Raw genomic sequence first — 22348 nt, forward strand, 5'->3', positions numbered from 1 at the left:
TCGGTAAAGTCACGTGACTTTACCGAAAGAATCAAGAAGATATAAATTCGTCATTCGTAGTTTAATAAGCTGCGTGTGCTTAAGTCCACAACACTGTATGTAAAACAGGCAATAACAACACAAACATTGTAAAACGCAAATTAATTTCACCAAACCATACGCCTATTTGTGTAATAATAGAAAGTTAAGTTTTTTTTTAACTGCGATTAATACATCGACACGCAAATGTGAACCAGACTGAATACCAAAAAAACCTCAAATCTAATTCGCCAAACATCCACCACAAAGACCCTCTTTAAAATGTGTCTTAAGCGAAGTTTCCCCGGATGTCACAACTGGCATGGTTGCCCTGTTGTAATATTCCACATTTGCTCGTGTACCTTCTAACGTTATGAAGTGAATAAAAATGCATTTTCTAGGTGCAGCGTCTTTTTCTCAAAAACTTTGGGATCGTGGCCTTCCTTCCACTTAGCTCTGCCCATGAAATTAACTCGCGACACTTTTGCATCAGATAACATTCTCACAGTTGCATCCAGTTGTTCAAAATTTGCTTCTGTAATTGTAATTCTCTCCAATGTCCCGGTCAAAACACCACATTCAGTCAGGACCCCCCCCCCATCCAATGGATCCTACTCCTCCATACCCTCCTCCACCCCTATCCATTGCCCCACTCATTCAAATATATATTTAAAGAAATACATCCCCAACCTAAATCTAACTTGTATAATCAATGCACGCATTATTTACTCGTATTTAGTGACCTGCTTACCATTTTCCCCTTTTTGCCCTCTTACCGTTTATTTTTTATTAATTTTGTTATCATATTCTTGGTTCTTTCGGTAAAGTCACGTAGAAGGGAAATAATAAAAATAATATAAATATAAAAAAACTAAAAATATTTTTTTTATTATGTTTTATTTTTTATTATTTTATTATTTCCGTTCTACGTGACTTTACAGAAAGAACCAAGAATATGAATCCCTGCAGTCACGAAAGCTTAAAATCAACATTTATTTTGTTATCGTTTGTAAAACTTGGCAAACCCCCCCACCCCACCCATACTGGACATCCGTGAGCGACACACGACCCCAAAAAAAATTGAGCTTCCGAGCCCATTGGATTCCTCTCCCCCCCCAAAAAAGAAAACTCCCAAAAAATTCACCAAACGCCCATTTATTTAATTCCCTTTATTTATTTAATTGCATCGCAAGCGCTGCCGGGACACGTGACGTCAACTCCAACGCCGGAGTTGCAAGTTGCGGAGCGGAGCGAGGCGTGCGGCGCTTTTTAGGTCGCCTCGAATCATTCCAAATGTGCGGATAATCCGTACGGGGGCGACTTCTCTTCGTCAACATCATCACCATCTCGTCGCCATCATCAATATCGTCGTTATCATCACAACGCACGGCGCTTTTTTTTGTCCTGGGGAGCGCCGTTCGGTTTGGGGGGGGGGTGGTGGTGGTGGTGGTGATGGGGGCGGCATTTGTTAAGTGTTGGGTCTCAGTCTAGCGGCGGCGATCGTAGGAGTCGTAGTTCGTGTGGATATCATTGTTCAAGATGCATCGTTAGCAAGGACACTTCGTCACCGTGGCGATACTCGCAGTGGTAACCACAAGCCTACGCTGCCCCATCGACAGATCGCCCAGCTTGCAACAGCATCGTCATATACTGTATCGTGGATTAAAACATTGCGGCCGGCGACGACTCGACGCGGTTTGTTGCAGCAAAGATGCTCAAATGCATGCCTCTGTGGCGATGCAATCGACACGTGGACGCCATCGACAAGAGGCATTGTTCCCTGGTCGTGGTGCCCGACGAGGTGCTACGCTGTGGACGCTCCCTGGAGGAGCTGCTCCTGGACGCCAACCAGCTCCGCGAGCTGCCGAAGGTGCGGAACGCTTCCTCATCCAGCCATGGGCGACGTGCCCTGTCTGCCTACCTGGGTTCCTGTGCCTATCTCTCCTACCTGGGTTCCTGTGCCTATCTCTAGAGTCTACCTGGTTCCCTGCCTCTCTCTAGAGTCTACCTGGTTCCCTGCCTATCTCTAGTCTACCTGGTTCCTACCTATCTCTAGTGCCTACCTGGGTTCCTGTGCCTATCTCTAGAGTCTACCTGGTTCCTACCTATCTCTAGTGCCTACCTGGTTCCTACCTATCTCTAGAGACTACCTGGTTCCTACCTATCTCTAGAGTCTACCTGGTTTCTACCTATCTCTAGAGACTACCTGGTTCCTGTCTATCTCTAGAGTCTACCTGGTCCCTGCCTATCTCTAGAGTCTACCTGGTTCCCTGCCTATCTCTAGAGTCTACCTGGTTCCTACCTATCTCTAGTGCCTACCTGGTTCCTACCTATCTCTAGAGACTACCTGGTTCCTACCTATCTCTAGAGTCTACCTGGTTTCTACCTATCTCTAGAGACTACCTGGTTCCTGTCTATCTCTAGAGTCTACCTGGTTCCTACCTATCTCTAGAGTCTACCTGGTTCCTACCTATCTCTAGAGACTACCTGGTTCCCTACCTATCTCTATAGTTTACCTGGTTTCCTACCTATCTCTAGTGCCTACCTGGTTCCTACCTATCTCTAGAGACTACCTGGTTCCTACCTATCTCTAGAGTCTACCTGGTTCCCTGCCTATCTCTAGAGCCTACCTGGTTCCCTGCCTATCTCTAGAGTCTACCTGGTTCCCTGCCTATCTCTAGAGCCTACCTGGTTCCCTACCTATCTCTAGTGCCTACCTGGTTCCTACCTATCTCTAGAGACTACCTGGTTCCTACCTATCTCTAGAGTCTACCTGGTTCCCTGCCTATCTCTAGAGCCTACCTGGTTCCCTGCCTATCTCTAGAGTCTACCTGGTTCCCTGCCTATCTCTATAGAGTCTACCTGGTTCCTACCTATCTCTAGAGACTACCTGGTTCCTACCTATCTCTAGTGCCTACCTGGTTCCCTGCCTATCGCTAGAGTCTACCTGGTTCCCTGCTTATCTCTAGAGACTACCTGGTTCCTACCTATCTCTAGAGTCTACCTGGTTCCCTGCATATCTCTAGAGTCTACCTGGTTCCTGCCTATCTCTAGAGTCTACCTGGTTCCCTGCCTATCTCTAGAGCCTACCTGGGTTCCTGCCTATCTCTAGAGTCTACCTGGTTCCCTGCCTATCTCTAGAGTCTACTTGGTTCCCCGCCTATCTCTAGAACCTACCTGGTTCCCCGTCTATCTCTAGAGTCTACCTGGTTCCCTGCCTATCTCTAGAGCCTACCTGGGTTCCTACCTATCTCTAGAACCTACTTGGTTCCCTGCCTATCTCTAGAGTCTACCTGGTTCCCCGCCTATCTCTAGAACCTACCTGGTTCCCTGCCTATCTCTAGAGTCTACCTGGTTCCCCGCCTATCTCTAGAGCCTACCTGGGTTCCTGTCTATATCTAGAGTCTACCTGGGTTTCTGTGCCTATCTCTAGAGTCTACCTGGTTCCCTGCCTATCTCTAGAGTCTACCTGGTTCCCTGCCTATCTCTAGAACCTACCTGGTTCCCTGCCTATCTCCAGAGCCTACCTGGTTCCCTGCCTATCTCTAGAGTCTACCTGGTTCCCTGCCTATCTCTAGAGACTACCTGGGTTCCTGCCTATCTCTAGTGCCTACCTGTCTTCATGTGCCTGCAGTTTATTTGTATTATCCCTACAGTATACACGTTTCCCTGCCTTCCTACCCGTATACCTCGCTTCCTGTCGGAAGGTCTAATCTGTCTGCCGGTGTATTCGGCCTGCTAGCCAGCCCTGTCTGCTTACCTGTCGTCTTGCCTGCATGCTTGTCTCCCTGTCTCTCTGCCTTAACGTCTCCCTTATCTGTCTGCAAATCTGTGCATCTGCCTGCTGTCATCGTCTGCCTGCCTGCAATGGCTGTGCCCATCTAACCGCATGCCTGTCTACCTGCTGCTGTTCTGCGTGTCTTCCTGTCTGAATATCTCCCCTGTCCATCTGCTTGCTGGCCTACCTGTTTACCTGCCTACCTGTTTACCTGCCTACCTGTTTACCTGCCTACCTGTTTACCTGCCTACCTGTTTACCTGCCTGTCTACCTGCCGTGTGCTTGCCCTTCTTAAGTTGTCACCCTGCCGTATGCTGCCGCTCACTTTCACGTGTTAGTGCCCCTCCTGTAATGTGGCTGTACCCGATCTTAACCGACTGCAGGAGATCGCAATTTTTTTGTCAGGCTCCAGGCAAAGAGGTACCTGCCTACCTTTCTGTCTGGTTGCTTTACCTCAGTGTTCATCGTACCCTGCCTCTATTCACCTACCTTGGCTGTAGCATCTAACCAACCGTGACCAATATAATGGAGAGATCACCTGCCCTACTAACCTTGCTTGACCAGCTTATTTGGAAATCCCGTCTGTATCCAACATTTACTGTGATTCTTTCCAAAACTGATCAATTATATGAGATTCTATACTTCACCCATCTCACTTTACGTGATGACCCGTGTTTATCTTCCATGCATACGTAGAGTCTATCCTTTGTTTAATCCCTGTTCATGACTTAACTGAATCCAACCATAACCAATTTATGGAATGTTCACTGCATCTGCCTTAGATCATTCGCCTCCTCCTTTCCCTCCTCGCCTCTATGATGTATCTACCTCGGCTAACTTCATGTCCTTTCTGACTTGGTCTGAATTCCGCCAAGCCACCCCCAGAGGCAAGGATACCCACTCTGCTCTTGCACTTCCCAATTCTGACCCCTAAATCACAACCCAAATCATCAATCCTTTACACACCAATCTTAGCCGCTGTCATTAACACAAATACAATCAGAGCTCCTATCATTATCATCATCCTCTCGAAAACAAACTTGTATTTTATCATGCAGTAATAATGTTACACTCCGACCGTAGCGCCACTCATCTACACCTGAACCATCGTCCCGATTATAACGCCTCTAGATCCAAACCCTATCCACTTATTACACCCCAATTATAGCCCCTCACCATGACTTTTATACACCACAACCATAGCCCCTATCATCACTGAATTAGACACCAACCATATCTCATATTAGCACTCTATACCCCAACCATAGCCCCCTTTCATCACTCTATACCACAACCATACCATCACTCTACACCACAATCATACCATCACTCTACAGCACAACCATACCATCACTCTACACCACAACCATCACTCTACACCACAACCATACCATCACTCTACACCACAACCATACCATCACTCTACACCACAACAATACCATCACTATACACCACAACCATACCATCACTCTATACCACAACCATACCATCACCATACCATCACTATACCACAACCATACCATCACTATACCACAACCATACCATCACTCTACACCACAACCATACCATCACTGTACACCACAACCATACCATCACTCTATACCACAACCATACCATCACTCTACACCACAACCATACCATCACTCTACACCACAACCATACCATCACTCTACACCACAACCATACCATCACTCTATACCACAACCATACCATCACCATACCATCACTATACCACAACCATACCATCACTATACCACAACCATACCATCACTCTACACCACAACCATACCATCACTGTACACCACAACCATACCATCACTATACACCACAACCATACCATCACTCTACACCACAACCATACCATCACTCTATACCACAACCATACCATCACTCTACACCACAACCATACCATCACTCTATACCACAACCATACCATCACTCTACACCACAACCATACCATCACTCTACACCACAACCATACCATCACTCTACACCACAACCATACCATCACTCTACACCACAACCATACCATCACTCTACACCACAACCATACCATCACTCTACACCACAACCATACCATCACTCTACACCACAACCATACCATCACTCTATACCACAACCATACCATCACTCTATACCACAATCATACCATCACTGAACCACAACCATACCATCACTCTACACCACAACCATCGCCTCCTTTCATCTACTCTCTAACCATGGCCCCAGGATCACTCCCCCACATCTAAAAATGACCTTTATAACCAAACGTACTCTCTCAATGGACAAAAAAACCCCCTACATCCTCCCACAAACATTAACAACGCAGCAGTGGCGTGGGGTCGTCTCAAACACCCCGCGGCCCCGACCCCCCTCCCCCCCCGTGCCCGGGCCCTCCTCCCTCGCGCCAAACTCGTTGCGCTGTCAGGAAAAACGGTAGGCCCCGTAGCGGCCTACTTTCTCCGCCTTGTACTTTTCGCGCGTTTTGCAGAATGTTTGCCTGTCGTCGCTTTGTAGATACGTTCGTTTAGTTTCGTGTGTTCAAGTGCAATTGATGACATTGTGGTCATTGTTGGTGTGGTCATTGTTGGTGAAGCCATGGAACAATTTGTACTGTGGGCTGCGGCAGTACAGTGCTGTGGAGTTTAAGAGTTGTTTTCTATGTACTTGCACTGTACAGTATACGCTCGGTTTTTACAATTTTTATTTTTTCATGAAATAAGTTCGCTTTGAGTAAACATTTGCAAGTCGACGGAACTGATGCAAAGTATATACCCATTCAAGACCAATGGCGGATTGCACAAAACTGCTTAAGTGATTTTCCCCTTTAACTATCATCATCGACAAACGTGTAAAAAAGCCCATCAAGTTATCATAAGCAAAGTATTGACCTCGTGTATAATGCATTGTTATATAATCATTATTGTCATGCCCGTTATCAATCCACTTTCTCGAGGAGGGCCTTCCAAAAGCCGTCTCACGGTCGTGGGTTCATCGTTTGACCATACTTCACCAAGCTGGTCAATTGTGGGTTGATGAAAGGAAAAGGGTTCCTAGTAATGGTTTCGGATATAATTCATCCACTGCTGTTAACCGCGTCGGGTTTTATGCCTTTCAGGCTTACATCATTTCTAGATGTTAACCCGGTGGTTGCGGTGCGACTTTAACCCGCTTCTCGTACGAGGGCGTTTTTTGTTTTGCAATTGACACCTCTGATCCCAAACGCATTACATTTCAAGATAAATATTAAAAGAGTGGAGTTGATATCCACACGAATCATTTGTTTGCACTCATAAGCGTGCTCAGTTTCCCTTAGTCTAATATGTTATTGCCCATTTGAAACAGACATCGATCAACTACTGTTTGAAGTCCTCAAGACCTCACTTAAGCCATTGCGAATTCTCACGACCAATAGGTTTTAACTTTGCCATTTTGTTGACATACACCGAAACCTATTTGTTTAATAGATAGAAAACATACACGCGTTATATCACGTTTCAAATAATGTGTTCCACCCAAGACCAGAATACAGTTACAGGAAACAGCTTTCATGGAGAGACCCGCGTTTCTTGTTAAAATCATTGTAACGCCAAATATCCACGTGTCATTGCATCTGACCACAAAGTACACACGCAGTATTTGAATGCCCAAGAGGACGTCCACCGCGGAGATGGAATACTGCTTATGGGATAGTATGTGGTTTGCGTGGAATACTATCTACGGGCTTTTACATCACGAGATTGTGAGAAATGGTGACAACTTTGGAAGTCAGCCCATCCAGTATTTGATGGATTATAACCGGTAATGTTTGTATTAATTTCATGAAAGCGTTTGGCACAACACATGTATCACCTTCATCCAGCCAGTGGAATGGTAACGATTTTTAATTATCGCTTTTATGTTTTACTTCTCGGTGAATTAGTGGTACAGTGGAAAGGGCCCTGCGTTATGAATCCATTGACCCGAGTACGTTTGCCAAGGCTAAGATCATAGGCAAGTGATATCCGAGCCGGTCCTGGGTACCCCCTTTGCCAACTGGTACACTTATCAGCATGACGAAATATGGTCAGACAATCACCATGACCAACGTGGCATGGGGAAGGCTTAATCCAAAAGTGTGATTTGACAAAGGGATGTAAATTATTGTTTCATTAGTTTTGACCATTTTGTAATCCATTGATTACAGTTTGCTTTCATCATCTTGTATTTGTTTGGATTAGCTTTGAATATTGTAATTGACACCTCATGCCCAGAAACGCATTAAACTTTAAAATAAAAAGTCTGACTACTGTAGCTGAGATGATGCAAAACAGCTACACGCTTTAGTGACAGTTCAACAAATAAGCAAGCGGCTTGTTGAATTCACGTGCCTTTATTTTGCCAGGTCAGAGTCTATTCATGGCTCTCACTTGTAAGAGAAATGACTTCACTTGCACCTAAAACATATTTATACTTTCTCATTCAAGATATTTTAAATGCTTTCATTCGTATAAAAAAACAATGAGGGTATATATAATTGACCTGGTTTTAGGTATAACAATTTTAGTTGTACAACAGTTTACAGTAATTTGGTGTAGCATCTGATTGATTTTTACACCTCTTGTGCTTAAAATAAACTTGTAAACCCAGTCAATGAATCTCTTTCTGCAGAGGGGACCACATTGGTGCAACTGGGTGCATTTGGAATGTCTCCTCGAGTTGGTGATGCATAACCACAGTCTCCACACGTGCAAACGTGCGAAACGACAGCTACAAGAAGCCTTATCTAATCAATCATTAATGCTCGGTTTACCTTGGGCAGTGCTCTGCAATGTTCTGCTGGCGCAAATGTGTGATCTTAATGGCTTATGAGTTGGCCCGGGTTTTTGTTGGTTTTTCTCTGCTGCTGGAGCAGCAATTCTTCAGGCTACACAACCTCCGAAAGCTGGGACTCAGCGACAATGAACTCCAAAGGCTTCCGCCCGACATTGCCAACTTCATGCACCTTGTCGACCTGGATATGTCCAGAAACGGTGAGAAATTTCTCCAGTATAATGTATGGTGGGATGGGATGGTGGCACATTGATTAGTGCTGCACTGCACTATGGACCAGGCGACCTAAGTTTGATATCCAGCCCATGGGTTACTACATCTGCGAGTAATATATGAATAGATCCTGGGCACCCCATCCACCAATCTGCACTGGCAATAATTGTAAAATATGGTCAAACGATTTCATTGAACACAAGGCCATTGGCGATGGGGAAGCCTTGGATTGACAAACGGTTGTACATTACATTACAATATGGTGACATGGGTACAATGTTAAACTGCGTCCAGTGATGGTGTCTTCTAAAACATACTGTTGAGGAATAAACCTCCTCCTCTGTCCTTCCCTGGTTTTGGCTTTAGAACCCCAGTGTGGTGTTGTGAGAAGAAAGAGGGGAGAGTGGTATGGGATGGAGTAACCATGAGCTATGGACCTGCCCTTGGGCAGAGAATGTGAGAGAGATAAGGGTGTTGTGCCTGGCCTCGTAAAACATATTGAGTTCCCCCCACCCCTTTTGAATACAAATGAAGGTAAATGTAATTTGATATGTTTTATGCAACTCTCTACTGTATTTCAAGTCAATCTGTCAATATTATTATCAAGACGGATGAAAATTATTTGGCACGCTGGGGTTGGGGCCATGGGGTGTTTGAGGATGACCCTATATGACTGTTATGTGTAATGTCTGTGGCCCGGTATAGGTTATTGTCGATTGAGTGAGTTCATTTTATTTTAAATGTTGTACTTTTGGCTGTGGAGTGATCCTGGGGCTACGGTTGGAGTGTAGATGAAAAAAAGAGGCTATGGTTGGTGACTAATTGAGCGAAGATAGAGGATATGGTTGGGATCTACGCTTTACACCACAACTCGTCTCAAACATTTGGAAAGGTACTGCCAGTGGCAGCTGAGAGTACAAGGTGACTCGGCACGTGGCCTGGAAAGGGGCCATCAGTCTGCCATTTAGGCACGATGATCGTCATGTATAATCCCAATTGAGTAATTTACACTTTTTAGCTCTAAAATCCTGACCAATACCGTGAAATATTTGTAACAATGATGCTGCCATGTGATATCAATTACTTTACTCATTTTGAGAGCAACAGTGTACATGGCGATACGACATTAGGGATACGTTTATAGAAACAACATTTTATTTCAAAGCCACAACATGTCTCTCACCAATCTTAATTCAACTTACTTTATAATGTATTACTCTTCTCTAAGGTGGAGCTGTTGATTTCAAACAATTAAATTGCTTGTTGTGAAGAAAGTAAATGTCATAAAAAAATATATCGGTGGCGTATCTGTAAATGGATCAGCCATTGCTAATTTTGTAACAGCCACAGCGTTGTAATTTTGGTTGTGCTCGTTGTTTCAGACATTGCAGAGATACCAGACAGTATCAAGCTCTGTACGTGTCTGGAGGTTGTGGATTTTAGTGGCAACCCACTTACAAGGTACAGTTATGATCATGGTAGTAATGGGGCATTACAGTGCTGGCTTTTAGCCTGCAATTTGAAAAGTATGTTCATAGAAATTGGTTTCCAGTGTGTTGCCTACAAACAGACTGTTTGATATGATTTTATTGTGGTTAACGCATTGCATTAAATACCCTGGTGTCCTGAGTTCGATTATTAGCCGCAGCTAACATTAGCGGGCGAAATGTTATCTAAACCTGTTCTGACCTCGCACATCCCCACCCTACCTCCCAATCTTTACCAACTCACACTGACAAGCACGGTGAAGTATGGTCAAACAACCCTTCAAGACAGACACGACATGGCGTGTTCTTAGTGTGCCCATTTGCTTTTCCGTTCACTTATATCATGTAACGTGATTGACAGAATCGTTTGTTATTTCTGTATTGTAACACATACATTGCGCAGTGGTAGCACAGCATGGTGTGATGAAAAGAAGTGAGACCACTACACTTACATTGCTAGGCACAGCTGGTTACATTTTAAGCACATTCTGTGCAGCAGTACACTTTGTCACCAGTTATTGGGATGAGTTTGTTATCCACCTTCTACACAAACTATTGAGCTAGTAAAGAGAACGGTTAAAACAACCCCCATGACCAACACGGCTTGTGAAGGTATTAATCCAGTGGTGGATTGGCGGAGGGGTGTATGGAATAAGAGTGTGCGGGAGTGTGCTTATTTGATTAAATACACGTTTCACATTCTCTGTCTGTTTCAGGCTTCCTGAAGGCTTCACACAACTAAAGAGTTTGATTTATCTTTCACTCAATGATGTGTCTTTACAAGGACTGCCAGATGACATTGGAAAGTAAGTGAATACAATTAAAAAAATGCCTTCCCGCAGCTGTTGACACTGGTTATTTATGGCTCGACTTAACATTTATGATTGCGTGTGCATAGTCTGCTGATTGTAGTGGATGCATGGCGCTAATGAATATTACATAAATGTCTTTTGTTTCCTTTAGTTTGTCAAACCTCGTAACACTGGAACTGAGAGAGAACCTTTTAAAGACACTGCCGACGTGAGTTTTCTGTATTATTCCATGAAATCACTGAGGCCGTTGAATTGTGTCACTGACGGAGCGATGTGTTTTCGGCTGCTGGAAACAGTTGATAATGATTTTTAAGCACAGAGCAGGTAACGTTTCCTGACTCTTACCATGACTCCTTGCACAGGTCGTTGCATTTGCTCGTCAAGCTGGAACAGCTGGACCTCGGGAATAATGAACTGGAAACGCTGGTAATGCAGGAAAGCCTCAACCCAAATATAATTTACACAACATGGGATTACCCTACCTCGTACCGTATAGCTGCACCTAGACACCATGGAGATAATGTTTGTGCTTGTTGGCTTATGGTAATCTCGCAGTGTCTTGTTCATAACAGTGAGATTAGTGTCGCCTCGATGTACGATCTTCACTCTGAACAAGTGTATTGATTGGCTCTGGATCGGTACAAGTACTTACCAGTACGTGGCATTTTAGGTCGTATGTCGAGACATGCGGAGTGCTTTAGTCCAGGGGTTAAAAGGTCACGGAGCTTGGTGGCAGGAATGAGCTTGTGAATCTCGTGAAGGTATCCTAGTCACATGAGAAATTGTACACAAATGAACATACCCTATTGGAAAAGCAATTGCGTTTGCGATTTGTTAAGTCCCTTGATGGAGTTTTTAGATTCCTTTAGCAAATGCACATTCTTCCGTGTCGCCTCTATAAATGTCAAATGCTTTCTTCCTAAGTGAACTGGACTTGGTCGATTGTTTACTGATTGTGCAGCCTGGGTCTCTGGGATCGCTGCCCAATGTGAGGGAGCTCTGGCTGGATGGGAACCAACTTGAAGCCCTTCCCTCGGTATGCTGCTCACTTCCTCCCTGGACATTATCAAAGCTTAACTGTTGCGTGAACTTTACCTAAGTGTGCAACACGTCACACGAGCTTTTGGATCCTTTTACATTTTCACCGTACAGTACAACGTCACATATCCACCCTAACTAATTAACCGGGCACACCCGAATAGAGTTTGCCATGTGCCCACCGTCCACAACGACTGCACAGAAGGAGTGACAGGCTGAGGCAGTGCCAGCACTGCTAACGTTCCCCTGTCATCGGTTAATATGACTGCTCAGCAGAGATCCTTTATACAGAAGACCACGATAGAGCTAATTTAAGAGTTAATAAGACATTGAATTTAAGTTTATGTTCCTGTCATACCCCTTGTTTTATATCCCTTTGAAATGTTTGAGTTTGAAGAAGGCTTCTTGTAATGTATAGCACTGGATTATTTGTAAACATTTTCTCCTGTTTAAGGCAGTATGCACAATATTTATGTGCAGTAACCTTGTTACTCTTATCTGCTATGAAGGGTTGTTGCCCGAAACGTCACCTATTATATATATAAAGACAGTGTTCATGATGAATGTGAGTTTATTTATGAATTGTGCTTGTGCATCACTGCCAATGCAGCATCACCAAATACTTTGTTTGATTGTTGGACAGTGTAACTCATTCATTTATCATTTATGCGTACATATCTAACCATTTCACATATCTGCCTTTACCTCACTGCCTAGTGAGTCGGATACGCGACGCTGTACTGCACGCTAAAGCGGCATGCAGCTGGGATTGACACATTTTGTGATGTTGTATGGAAAGAAGAACCTGTGTGTGTTAATTGAGTTCCTGGTATGTGTATTCGCTGTGTGTAGGAGATTGGGGAACTCCGGAGGCTAGTGTGCCTCGATATTTCTCAGAATCGGCTGGAGCGGCTGCCAGATGCCATCGGTGGGCTTACTGCCCTCACGGACTTCCTAGCCTCCCAAAATCATCTTGAGGAGCTCCCAGAAGAACTTGGTAAGCCCTGCCAGAACACCCCACTTTCTACCCATGGAATCTAAACAGTGAGCGGTAATATTTGATAAGCGGGTGGAGCGGCGGCAATGTGGTTAGCACACCGATGACCTGAAATCGATAATTGGCCCCAGTTGCCATCTGTAGTGGGTGATATCTCACCTCCCCACCCCACCCCCGTTTTACCAGTCCACGCTCAACCGGAACAGTCAAGTATTGGTTAACAACCTCTATGGCCAGCGCATCATCAAGGGGACTTCATATAATAGTGGTTTGACAGGGGGCTGTAAAAGAGTATCTGTTATTTATTTTATAGGCTTGTAATGGTTTCACTTCTTACATTGCCCAATGAATTTTGATGATTCTGGTTCGTTTCAGGAATTAATGATTTTTGTCTTCGTAATTTTGACGTTTATTGTGTTTTGTTTATTATGTCTCGTGCTCTATTATCATAAATGTATAATATCATGTAATTAGCGTGTGATTTGCGTACACCGTAAATAATCACTTTTTACAAGCAGCAACCGATCATGAGAGCAATCATTTATTTTAATTGATCAAGTGTTGCATGCCTAACCTATGGCTTTGCACCATTAACAGCAGTCTTTTGTCCTGAACCCCAATTTGTACACTTGTAAATCCTAAACTTTAATCCATAATCCTCATCCTCAGTAAAATGTGCTCCTGAAGCTGCTCTTGAAATGCATTAGGTGCTTAACACAGTATTATAAACAACGCTGGCTGTGGCCAACTACAGCACAGAACCTTCCAAAAGAAACCACAAGACCCTTTTCTTAGCTCAACCCATTACCCAAAACATTCAGAAAGGCCTATTGGTATAACTCCCTGAAGGAAAATCCTTCAGAGATGGATTTTGAGCGATGTTATAGTGCCCGCAGTTATATATTTGGGATCATGTCCAAAGAAAAGGGGGGCTTACAATGTCCCGGTGTTTAAATTTGCCTGTTTAACGAAGTGTCTCGCCAGTGTTTAAAGGAGTGGGCGAAATAAAATTCCCAAGGGGAAGTTGCTGGAATCCGAGCGATCCTAAGCAGAGCCTCTGGCATGCACGTGAGCAAGGGGCTGAGTTAAAATTGGTCGAGGGAAATTAGCACTTGGGCTAGTCGCGTCGCATGACTCACTTGGCGTGCAGCCACTTGGATAATGGGGAGCTGCAGAACGTATCAGCAAGTGTGGTTTCTAATGCTCTCGTAATCTTTCTGTAAATGTGAAGAACTACGTCTTCCAGATTGTGGGCTTTAGCAGACATGATCGGTTAGTGCTGCGCCGGATTTGTATAAGAGAGTTGCATAGTTCTGTGCGCAAATGCTGAGCTGAGTTGCGCTGCGACTCCAATGGGTCGTTCAGCATCTATGCCCCCGTTGGTATGGGAATCGATGTTTGCGTGGCATCTGTCTACTCTCAGGGCAACTGAAACACCTGTCAATCCTGAAAGCCGATCAGAACCGCCTTACTCACCTCCCCGAAGCCATTGGTGACTGCGAGAACCTCACCGAACTTATTCTCACTGAAAACCAGCTGGTGGTAAGAGTCAATAAAATGTTTCATTTCATTCTTCTAAATATTCTTATTGTAGTGGCCAAGCTTTCATGCTTTGCGATATATCTCTTGAAATGAAAATGTAAATACTCACTGTTTATATGTTTTTGATGCCACATCGGTTTTCATGATTGTGCTGTGTAGCTCACGGTTATGTTTCCGGGTTGTGTCACTTTTGTTGATCAGCATGATGTCCGACGTTTGTCTCCGTGTGCTGGGGACCACTGAATAGAACAGCTCCATTTTCAGCTGAATGTTTTGTTTGTAAAAAAAATTCTGAATGGTTGAATATGAACTTCTTTTAAATGTTTTTAATATTTCTTGTGACCTTGCAAGTGTGCGACTCCATCCGGCAAAGGAAGTGTGTGTTATTGTGATTATTATTTTTAGTTTTAAACGTTTATTTGAAATGTTCCATTATTTTAACAGACCCTTCCTGCCAGTATTGGGAAGCTTACAAAGCTTACAAACTTGAACTTGGACAAAAACCGCTTGAATTCAATACCTCCTGAGGTACCGTACCCTTCACGTCTCATTGTCAGCTTTTTGTTAACCCCTTGTACCTGCCCTCGTGTATTCATATGCCTAAAGTTACACGAATCACATGAAGTTTTTACATGCATGTTTGTCTTTGTGATATTGAAGTTTGAAGAGCGCTAGTATAGTGGTTAGTGCAATACGCCGATATCCAATCCATGCACTGTATCAGTAGTACATGTATTTGAACCTGTTTTGTGTGCCCCCTAGGTAAACTCAGCCTTAAATGGGTAACTTGGGGTGTTTCATTCAGACTGTATTCTCGACAGACCTGTTCTTCACCTGAGGACGGCTGCTTGCGTTGTGGCCGAAACGTCGTGAGAATTATTTTATTATGTTTTATTTTTATTATTTTATTATTTACGTTCTACGTGACTTTACCGAAAGAACCAAGAAGATGAACTTCAATGGTTTTAGAGCATTTGGCTGCTATACGTTTCCACATGATAAGCCAATTTCGTTTAGCTATCATTTGTGGCCAGGTCACTTCTGAAAAAGAGCTAGATAGCTCAGTGGGCCTTACCTGCTAAAATAAAAAAAAGTCTAGTTCAGTTTTACCTCGAGTAGTTGTGAGAGCATCAACACTGTAGACGAAGGTGGCTGGGCATGCTGCGCTCTACAACACCGCCAATGCTAGCCCCAGCAGTTGTTAAGACTAAAGAGGAAGTTTTTGTATATCTGGAGTGCTAAAAACTCAAGGTGAACGTATACAAGGAAGTTGAAAAGTCTGAGTTTATGATTCCTATATTGGCAGAGGTCCATTTAAGCCTGACAAAGTGCTCTGTCTTTGCGTTTTTATTCCTTTAGCGCCACAGGCATTTGAATATCCTTCAACCAACATACCGATTGTCCCCTACGCGTGTAACAATGCTTGCGATGGTCGGTGCGTGCAGATCGGGGGCTGCGGTGCATTGAACGTGCTCTCACTGCGAGACAACCGCGTGACGCAAGTTCCCGGGGAGATTTCTGGTGCCTCCCAAATTCACGTGCTCGACTTGGCCGGCAACAGGTGACATCATGCAACACGAGCCCGTGTGGAGGCCTTGATGCACCAGGGTCATTTGAAAAGCGATCGTCGCCAGCAGTCGTCGCTCATAAATAGTTGCTTCAACATTGTTTCATGCTTTACAACTAAGGTTGAAAGCTACTGAGTAGGTTTTCGCGGTTGTGCTGTATAGCTCTCGAATGTGTTTTCAGGTTGTACTGCATGTTGTCCGGCATGATGTATTGACGTTGTGCTCCTTGCAGAGAGCTCTCATCATGGTCCGCTTTACTACAGAGGGTGATGAGAACTGGAGTTTTAAAAGCACTGGGCTAGACGCTCTGTCATTGCCCCAATTGCCCCGAGAAAATGCCTTCCCAGTGAGAAAATTGCCTGCAACGATTGCCCTGCAATATTTCCCTTGTGTGTCTTGGCCTTCACATTAGCACCACAGGGCTTCTTATGACAGACTTGCTTAGTGCTGCTTGGTGTGCTTACTCACCTAGCACTGACACTCTCAGCCTTGCCTGTCTCATCTTGGCAGTGCACTTGACCACTGGGCATGTAATACATTTTTAAACTCATGATAAATTAATAGATTCTCATGTGTAATAATATAGATGGGGGAGCAAGTGTTATGTATTTTGCGCACCATGCTATGAACCTGGTGATCCGGTAAATGCCCAACCGCCATGATATAGCCTTTCCGCAACCTACACTCTTTAGCGTGGTGAAGCATGGCCAATCTACCTCCATTGCCAACACAGGAGGGGCCATCATCTAGCAGTGGTTTAACAGAGGCTGTAAATAATCCCTTATTATATACTGGATGTAATTTATATGTAAAAACCGCGCAACCCCTGCTGTTTCTACGTGTACTACAATGGCAGAATAATGTATTGCATTCTTGAATTGCAATTTCAATTCATAATAAAATACAAAATTACGGGGATGAATTGTTTCATACTTGCCCAACACTTCCAGCTAATTGTAAATACAAAATTTGTAATTTAACATTGTGCCCTTTTGGACAGATCTTTCATTGGCAAATTGTTACATGTGCATGTGAATACGTGTCTCTTGTTGTACACCATGGGTCACATTCAGACGGCAAAGGCCTTTGGAGTGACCTGCCGAACCCTGGCCTACTGAGAGATAAGAGATCTACAGATGAGTGATATGACAGATACACGAGAGCTAGATATGACGGCTGTAGATTAAAGATTAAACGAAAGTTACATGAGCAAGAGAGATGTGAGAGACTTGTGGATGAGATGTATACATTAGTGGTCCGATGTAATGTTATGACTTGGAGACACTGATATTATTTTGCATATACATGTGACAGGAAGTTACATGGCTCACCCATTGCATGTTAATTTATTTTATTGACCCTCTCGGAATATATTGTTGAGGAACCCTGCTGTACACAAAACACTTGTGTGTGCGCCCTGTGTTTCTATCGGCATGTAGTGATTATTATCCTCCGAATGCAATTACTTGTAAATCTGATTAATGAATAAATAGCTTGGTGCGAAATGTATTACACGAGCGACAGTTTGTTGAAGTTAAATCCGTTATGTTGTCCAACGGTACACTCAATACGGACAGCTTTCGGTAAAATAAAAATACGCCCCGCATTTTATCGTGCTGCAGGTTAGAAAACTTGCCGATAGAACTGGCCAAGTTGAGCCTCAAGGCTCTGTGGCTGTCCGAAAACCAGTCGCAGCCCATGCTGAAATTCCAGACGGAGGAGGACGTGCGGAGTGGCCTCAAGGTGCTCACCTGCGTGCTGTTGCCCCAGAGGCCTCCGCTCAGCATGGGTATGTATCCACGAATCCACACACAATGTGCTTGCTGGTCGTACCGCATGTTCGGCACAATGTGCGATGTTTGTCTCCACGTGGTGGGAGCTTGCTTGGGAACTGAATTATTTGAAATCACTGAAGTAGCTATTTATAGCTTTCGTGACTGCAGGGAATCATCTTCTTGGTTCTTGCGGTAAAGTCACGTAGAAGGGAAATAATAAAATAATACAAATATTCAGACGCTGTTTTTCCGACAGACCTGTTCTTCACCTGAGGACGGCTGCTTGCGTTGTGGCCGAAACGTCGTGAGAATTGTATTTTATTATGTAAATTTTTTATTATTTTATTATTTCCCTTCTACTTGACTTTACCGAGAGAACCAAGAAGATCACTGAAGTAGGTTACAGAATCGTTGCAAGTCGCTTGATTTATTGAAACACCTATGCACACGGCAGTGGCACTGGGAAAGGAAGCGAGCTGCTTTCCTTGAGTGAGACCCACCGTGCCCGTCACGGGTCAAACCATGTGTTGACTTACACACTTGAAGGAAGCATGACATGAGTTTTCCATTGATACCCTTGCAGTGCAGCATTGAGCCTTTTTTTCCCCGATTTAAAACCAGAAAACCAGTTGAAAGACTGCTGCTGAATAATTATTCTGGCTTGTTTATGTTTATGAGGGGTGTGTGTGTGTATCCTGATAAGTGTGAAGGTTTTGAGTCCCATTGCCGAGGGCTCTTGTTATACAACCAAGACAACGTAACAAGTGTGTAACTTGTGTCGTTTAGTCTGTGAAATCGAGAAAAATGATGCATGTGTGTGAATTCTGCACCACTTTCCGACGTGTGTTTGTCCTCGGAAGTTTTTAATTAGTAACACTAACGTTACGTTCCAAGCCGCACAACGATTCTGTCACACGCTACATGACACCATGGTGGGAGGCAAGAGGCGCATGCTTGGTGTGTCACATCATGGCCGAAGAGGCTTATCCACTTTGCGCTTATTTTCGGCAAAGAAATTTGGCCTTCATTTTTCTTGGCTAACTTCTTAAGAGAAACAAAACTTAATTTGAAAATTTCGATTTAAAGCTTTCATGACTGCAGGGATTCATCTTCTTGGTTCTTTCGGTAAAGTCACGTAGAATGGAAATAATAAAATAAAAAAAATAAAACATAATAGAATAATTCTCACGACGTTTCGGCCACAACGCAAGCAGCCGTCCTCAGGTGAAGAACAGGTCTGTCGAGAAGACAGACTGTCTTCTCGACAGACCTGTTCTTCACCTGACTTTACTTTACCAGGATTATCATAACTTCGTGTTACAGACAGACAGGCGGACGGACAGGGCTAATGCATTCACGCTTTTCGAACCTCCCTTGCGAAGCGTTAAAGAGGGTAACTTAAGGACACGCACGCGGAAAGCCCTGAGCGCAACCCGTGTTGTCCTCCTCTCGCCGTTGGAACGTTTAGACCAGGTGCTGGCGGAGGAGAGTGACAACAGCCCCCCACCGGGGGATGAGAGCAACCGGGTGAGCGTCATCCAGTTCCACGCCGACGTTCCGGAGGATGGAGAGTCCAACGACCACGAGCGAAAGGTGCGCGCTCGCCCGTTCACTTCCTCCCCACTTCCCCGCCGCAAAAGCCATACTTGCAGAGGGGTTTTAACCGCGTAAGAGGAACTGGATGTCGCCTTGGAATCGTGCATATCAACAGAAGTGTGGTTTGCTCAAAATAGATTCATGGGGGTTTCTTTGGACTTTTTTTTTTAGAATTCTACCTGTATTCGGGTTTGTTTTGGCTTTTTTATTTCGGTAAGTTTTTTTCACTTGGGAGGAAACGGTCGTACTTGGAGAGAATCCATGCAGATAAGGGGGAAATACTCAAAGGTCCTCGCAGATGGGTTCATGAACTCGCTGTTCTGCCATCTTCCCGACCTCCCTACACAACCCACTGGGTTTGGAGGTTTCACAGATCTGCGTTTTAATTGGACATATGCCAACCATTCGGGACTGTAATGCAGATAGAAATTTATCCATCTGTATTGATAAGGGGGAATTGCTAATAAAATACTGTTAGATGTACTCGGATTATTTAAGTTTTACCATCCACACTGGGCATGATGAACATTACGTTCCTTTTCTGTATCAAACTATTTGTTTATTCAATAAATAAGCCATATTGTGTCACGTTATAGAAAATTACTTTAAAAATGTATACCCCGTTCCTATTATTCATTGCTAGCAGTAACCACGTATTCTGTGTGCATCAACGTTGACAATTTAAATTCAATGGCTGGGAAAGAGCCCTGAAGGCACCAGCTTGCATTGGTAAAGTAAAAAAAAACCAGGATGGATGATTGTTGATTACAGTTTGATTAATGAGTATAACATGGACCGCGTTGGAGCTTGCCACGACTCGCAAAACAGTATCGTCTGCATGATAACAGCGTTGCTGATATTCCAGCATTTTGATTCCGTAAATTTTTCTTTACCTTTTTTCTTTCAACGGTTTACCATGTATCAATGGATGTATTCACTTTGGTATCATTTTATGACTCCCATAAAGTTTTTCTGTCTCTTTTTTTAACGACCGAGTTTTAAGGAAGTGCATGGGTGGGGGGTGCCCTTTGCCCCCAACAACCTCCGCCGCTGTTTGGTGCTTTTTGTTTGCGAGGTTTCTCAAGGCCAGCGGTGTTAATTTTTGAACGAAATGACCGATGAAAATGTTAGTCGACGATGACTTGCGAGGGGACCAAATCCCCAAGCAGGGCGATGATTTGACGACTCGCCAAAGACCAGAGCATGACTGGCGGTGATGAGACAAAATTTAAGAGTGAATGGAGATATGGACGAAGGTAATTCCGTAATGGTATTAGAGACTGGAGTGCCACTGGACATGGTAATTTGGCGATATGTACAGTATATGTATCGAAAAGATTTGCTGATTGGCTGACATGATGATATTGAGTAGGTGAAAAAGTGCGTGCTACCCCCACCGCACTAACATTCTAATGACTAATAGTGTTTGACTAAATGTTTAACGGCTTTAGTCGAGACTAATCAAATGACTAAATTAAATCCTGTCTTATCACTTCTCTCTTGTCTGTCGCTGCACCTTTTCAACTGACACAGCCCCCATCCCATCCAATGTTTGATGTGTGGCTTCCACTCAGATTGTGATCTTCCTCTTCCCATCGCACCTTCAATTGCTCCCTCCATGACCATCCTTTGCAGCTGGTCACCATTAATCCTGATCACACGTCCAAAATATTGCAATTTTCCTCTACTTGCTTTGACGTAGCTGTAATTCATGGTCTATGTCTAAATTCTGACTGAAATTAACACTACACGCAACAGAAAATCCAGAGGAGGGCCACACCATACCCAAGCGAGCTCAAGGCCATGAAGAAGAAGCGGGACGATGACAAACAACGTTCCGAGGAGCCCCGTGACGCATCGAACAAGCGCTGCAGCGACGTGTCCATTCAGAGCCACAATTCCACAAGGGAGGCCCAGGAGAGGCCAGCCTCTCCGGCAGACGGGGCCACTGGTCAGGGCGACCACGTCGAACCTTCAAGACCTGAGCCTGGAGCAGCGTTTCAGATGGAGCAGTACGAAGAGGTGAGCAGTACGTTGCACGTGCGCTCGCTTGTGCTACGTGATGAAGGCGTTGTTTTATCGTCGCTGACAATTGTGCATGTGCGAGAGATGTTTACAGATGTGTTTCATTTGTCACATTTTCAGACTGCAAATTTCACAGATTACATATTTGGGTAAAGATAGCCACATTTGCTCCCTACTGTGAATCTCCTGACTATACCCACCTGTGAAATATAGCACCTTTGTGATAGCCTTGCACCATGAGAATGGCACAGATACCAAATGTACGAATGATTTGATTTGATAAATCAGAAATGCGATTTCAACCAAGTCCCAACATTTTTTTGAGGATGGCATTATTACAGGTTGTTTGGCCAATCCCATCTCAAGGGGTGTTTTATGTGTGGGAGGAAACCGGAGTACCGGAGAAACTCCACACATGCAAGGGGATTACACCCAAAGATCTGTACAGATAGGTTCACAAAACTCACCCGATGTTTAATCGTAATTCAGGGTCTGTGAACAACTTAAACGTCTTGACCATCTCAAAACCCAGAACATTCGGGAGTCTTTCCTATCTATACAATCAACTAACCCATGCCTCTTCAAGCACTAGCCTACGGGATGGTCCCACCACACATCTGGCTCCGTAAAATGTGGCACAATAGCCTCTTTTAATCAGACAGCATTGCAGTGTGTGTGCCACTCCTC

General features: G+C 44.2%; 1 protein-coding gene across 1 annotated transcript in view; it reads left to right on the forward strand.

Moving 5' to 3' along the window:
- The first annotated feature begins 1235 nt into the window (after nt 1-1235).
- The window catches only part of LOC144945540 (protein scribble homolog), a 50169-nt gene continuing 29056 nt past the window's right edge, over nt 1236-22348 (forward strand). Inside the window, exons 1-14 of the mRNA XM_078874001.1 lie at nt 1236-1888; nt 8691-8808; nt 10204-10282; nt 11025-11114; nt 11272-11328; nt 11483-11546; nt 12082-12156; nt 13011-13155; nt 14579-14697; nt 15142-15225; nt 16143-16258; nt 17888-18054; nt 19509-19633; nt 21395-21658. Of these exons, the coding sequence (XP_078730127.1) occupies nt 1730-1888; nt 8691-8808; nt 10204-10282; nt 11025-11114; nt 11272-11328; nt 11483-11546; nt 12082-12156; nt 13011-13155; nt 14579-14697; nt 15142-15225; nt 16143-16258; nt 17888-18054; nt 19509-19633; nt 21395-21658 (1662 nt within the window). The 5' untranslated portion in view covers nt 1236-1729. The remainder of the gene's footprint in view (nt 1889-8690; nt 8809-10203; nt 10283-11024; nt 11115-11271; nt 11329-11482; nt 11547-12081; nt 12157-13010; nt 13156-14578; nt 14698-15141; nt 15226-16142; nt 16259-17887; nt 18055-19508; nt 19634-21394; nt 21659-22348) is intronic.

The sequence above is a fragment of the Lampetra fluviatilis genome, chromosome 2 (assembly GCF_964198595.1).
Source record: "Lampetra fluviatilis chromosome 2, kcLamFluv1.1, whole genome shotgun sequence".
Classification (NCBI taxonomy): domain Eukaryota; kingdom Metazoa; phylum Chordata; class Hyperoartia; order Petromyzontiformes; family Petromyzontidae; genus Lampetra; species Lampetra fluviatilis.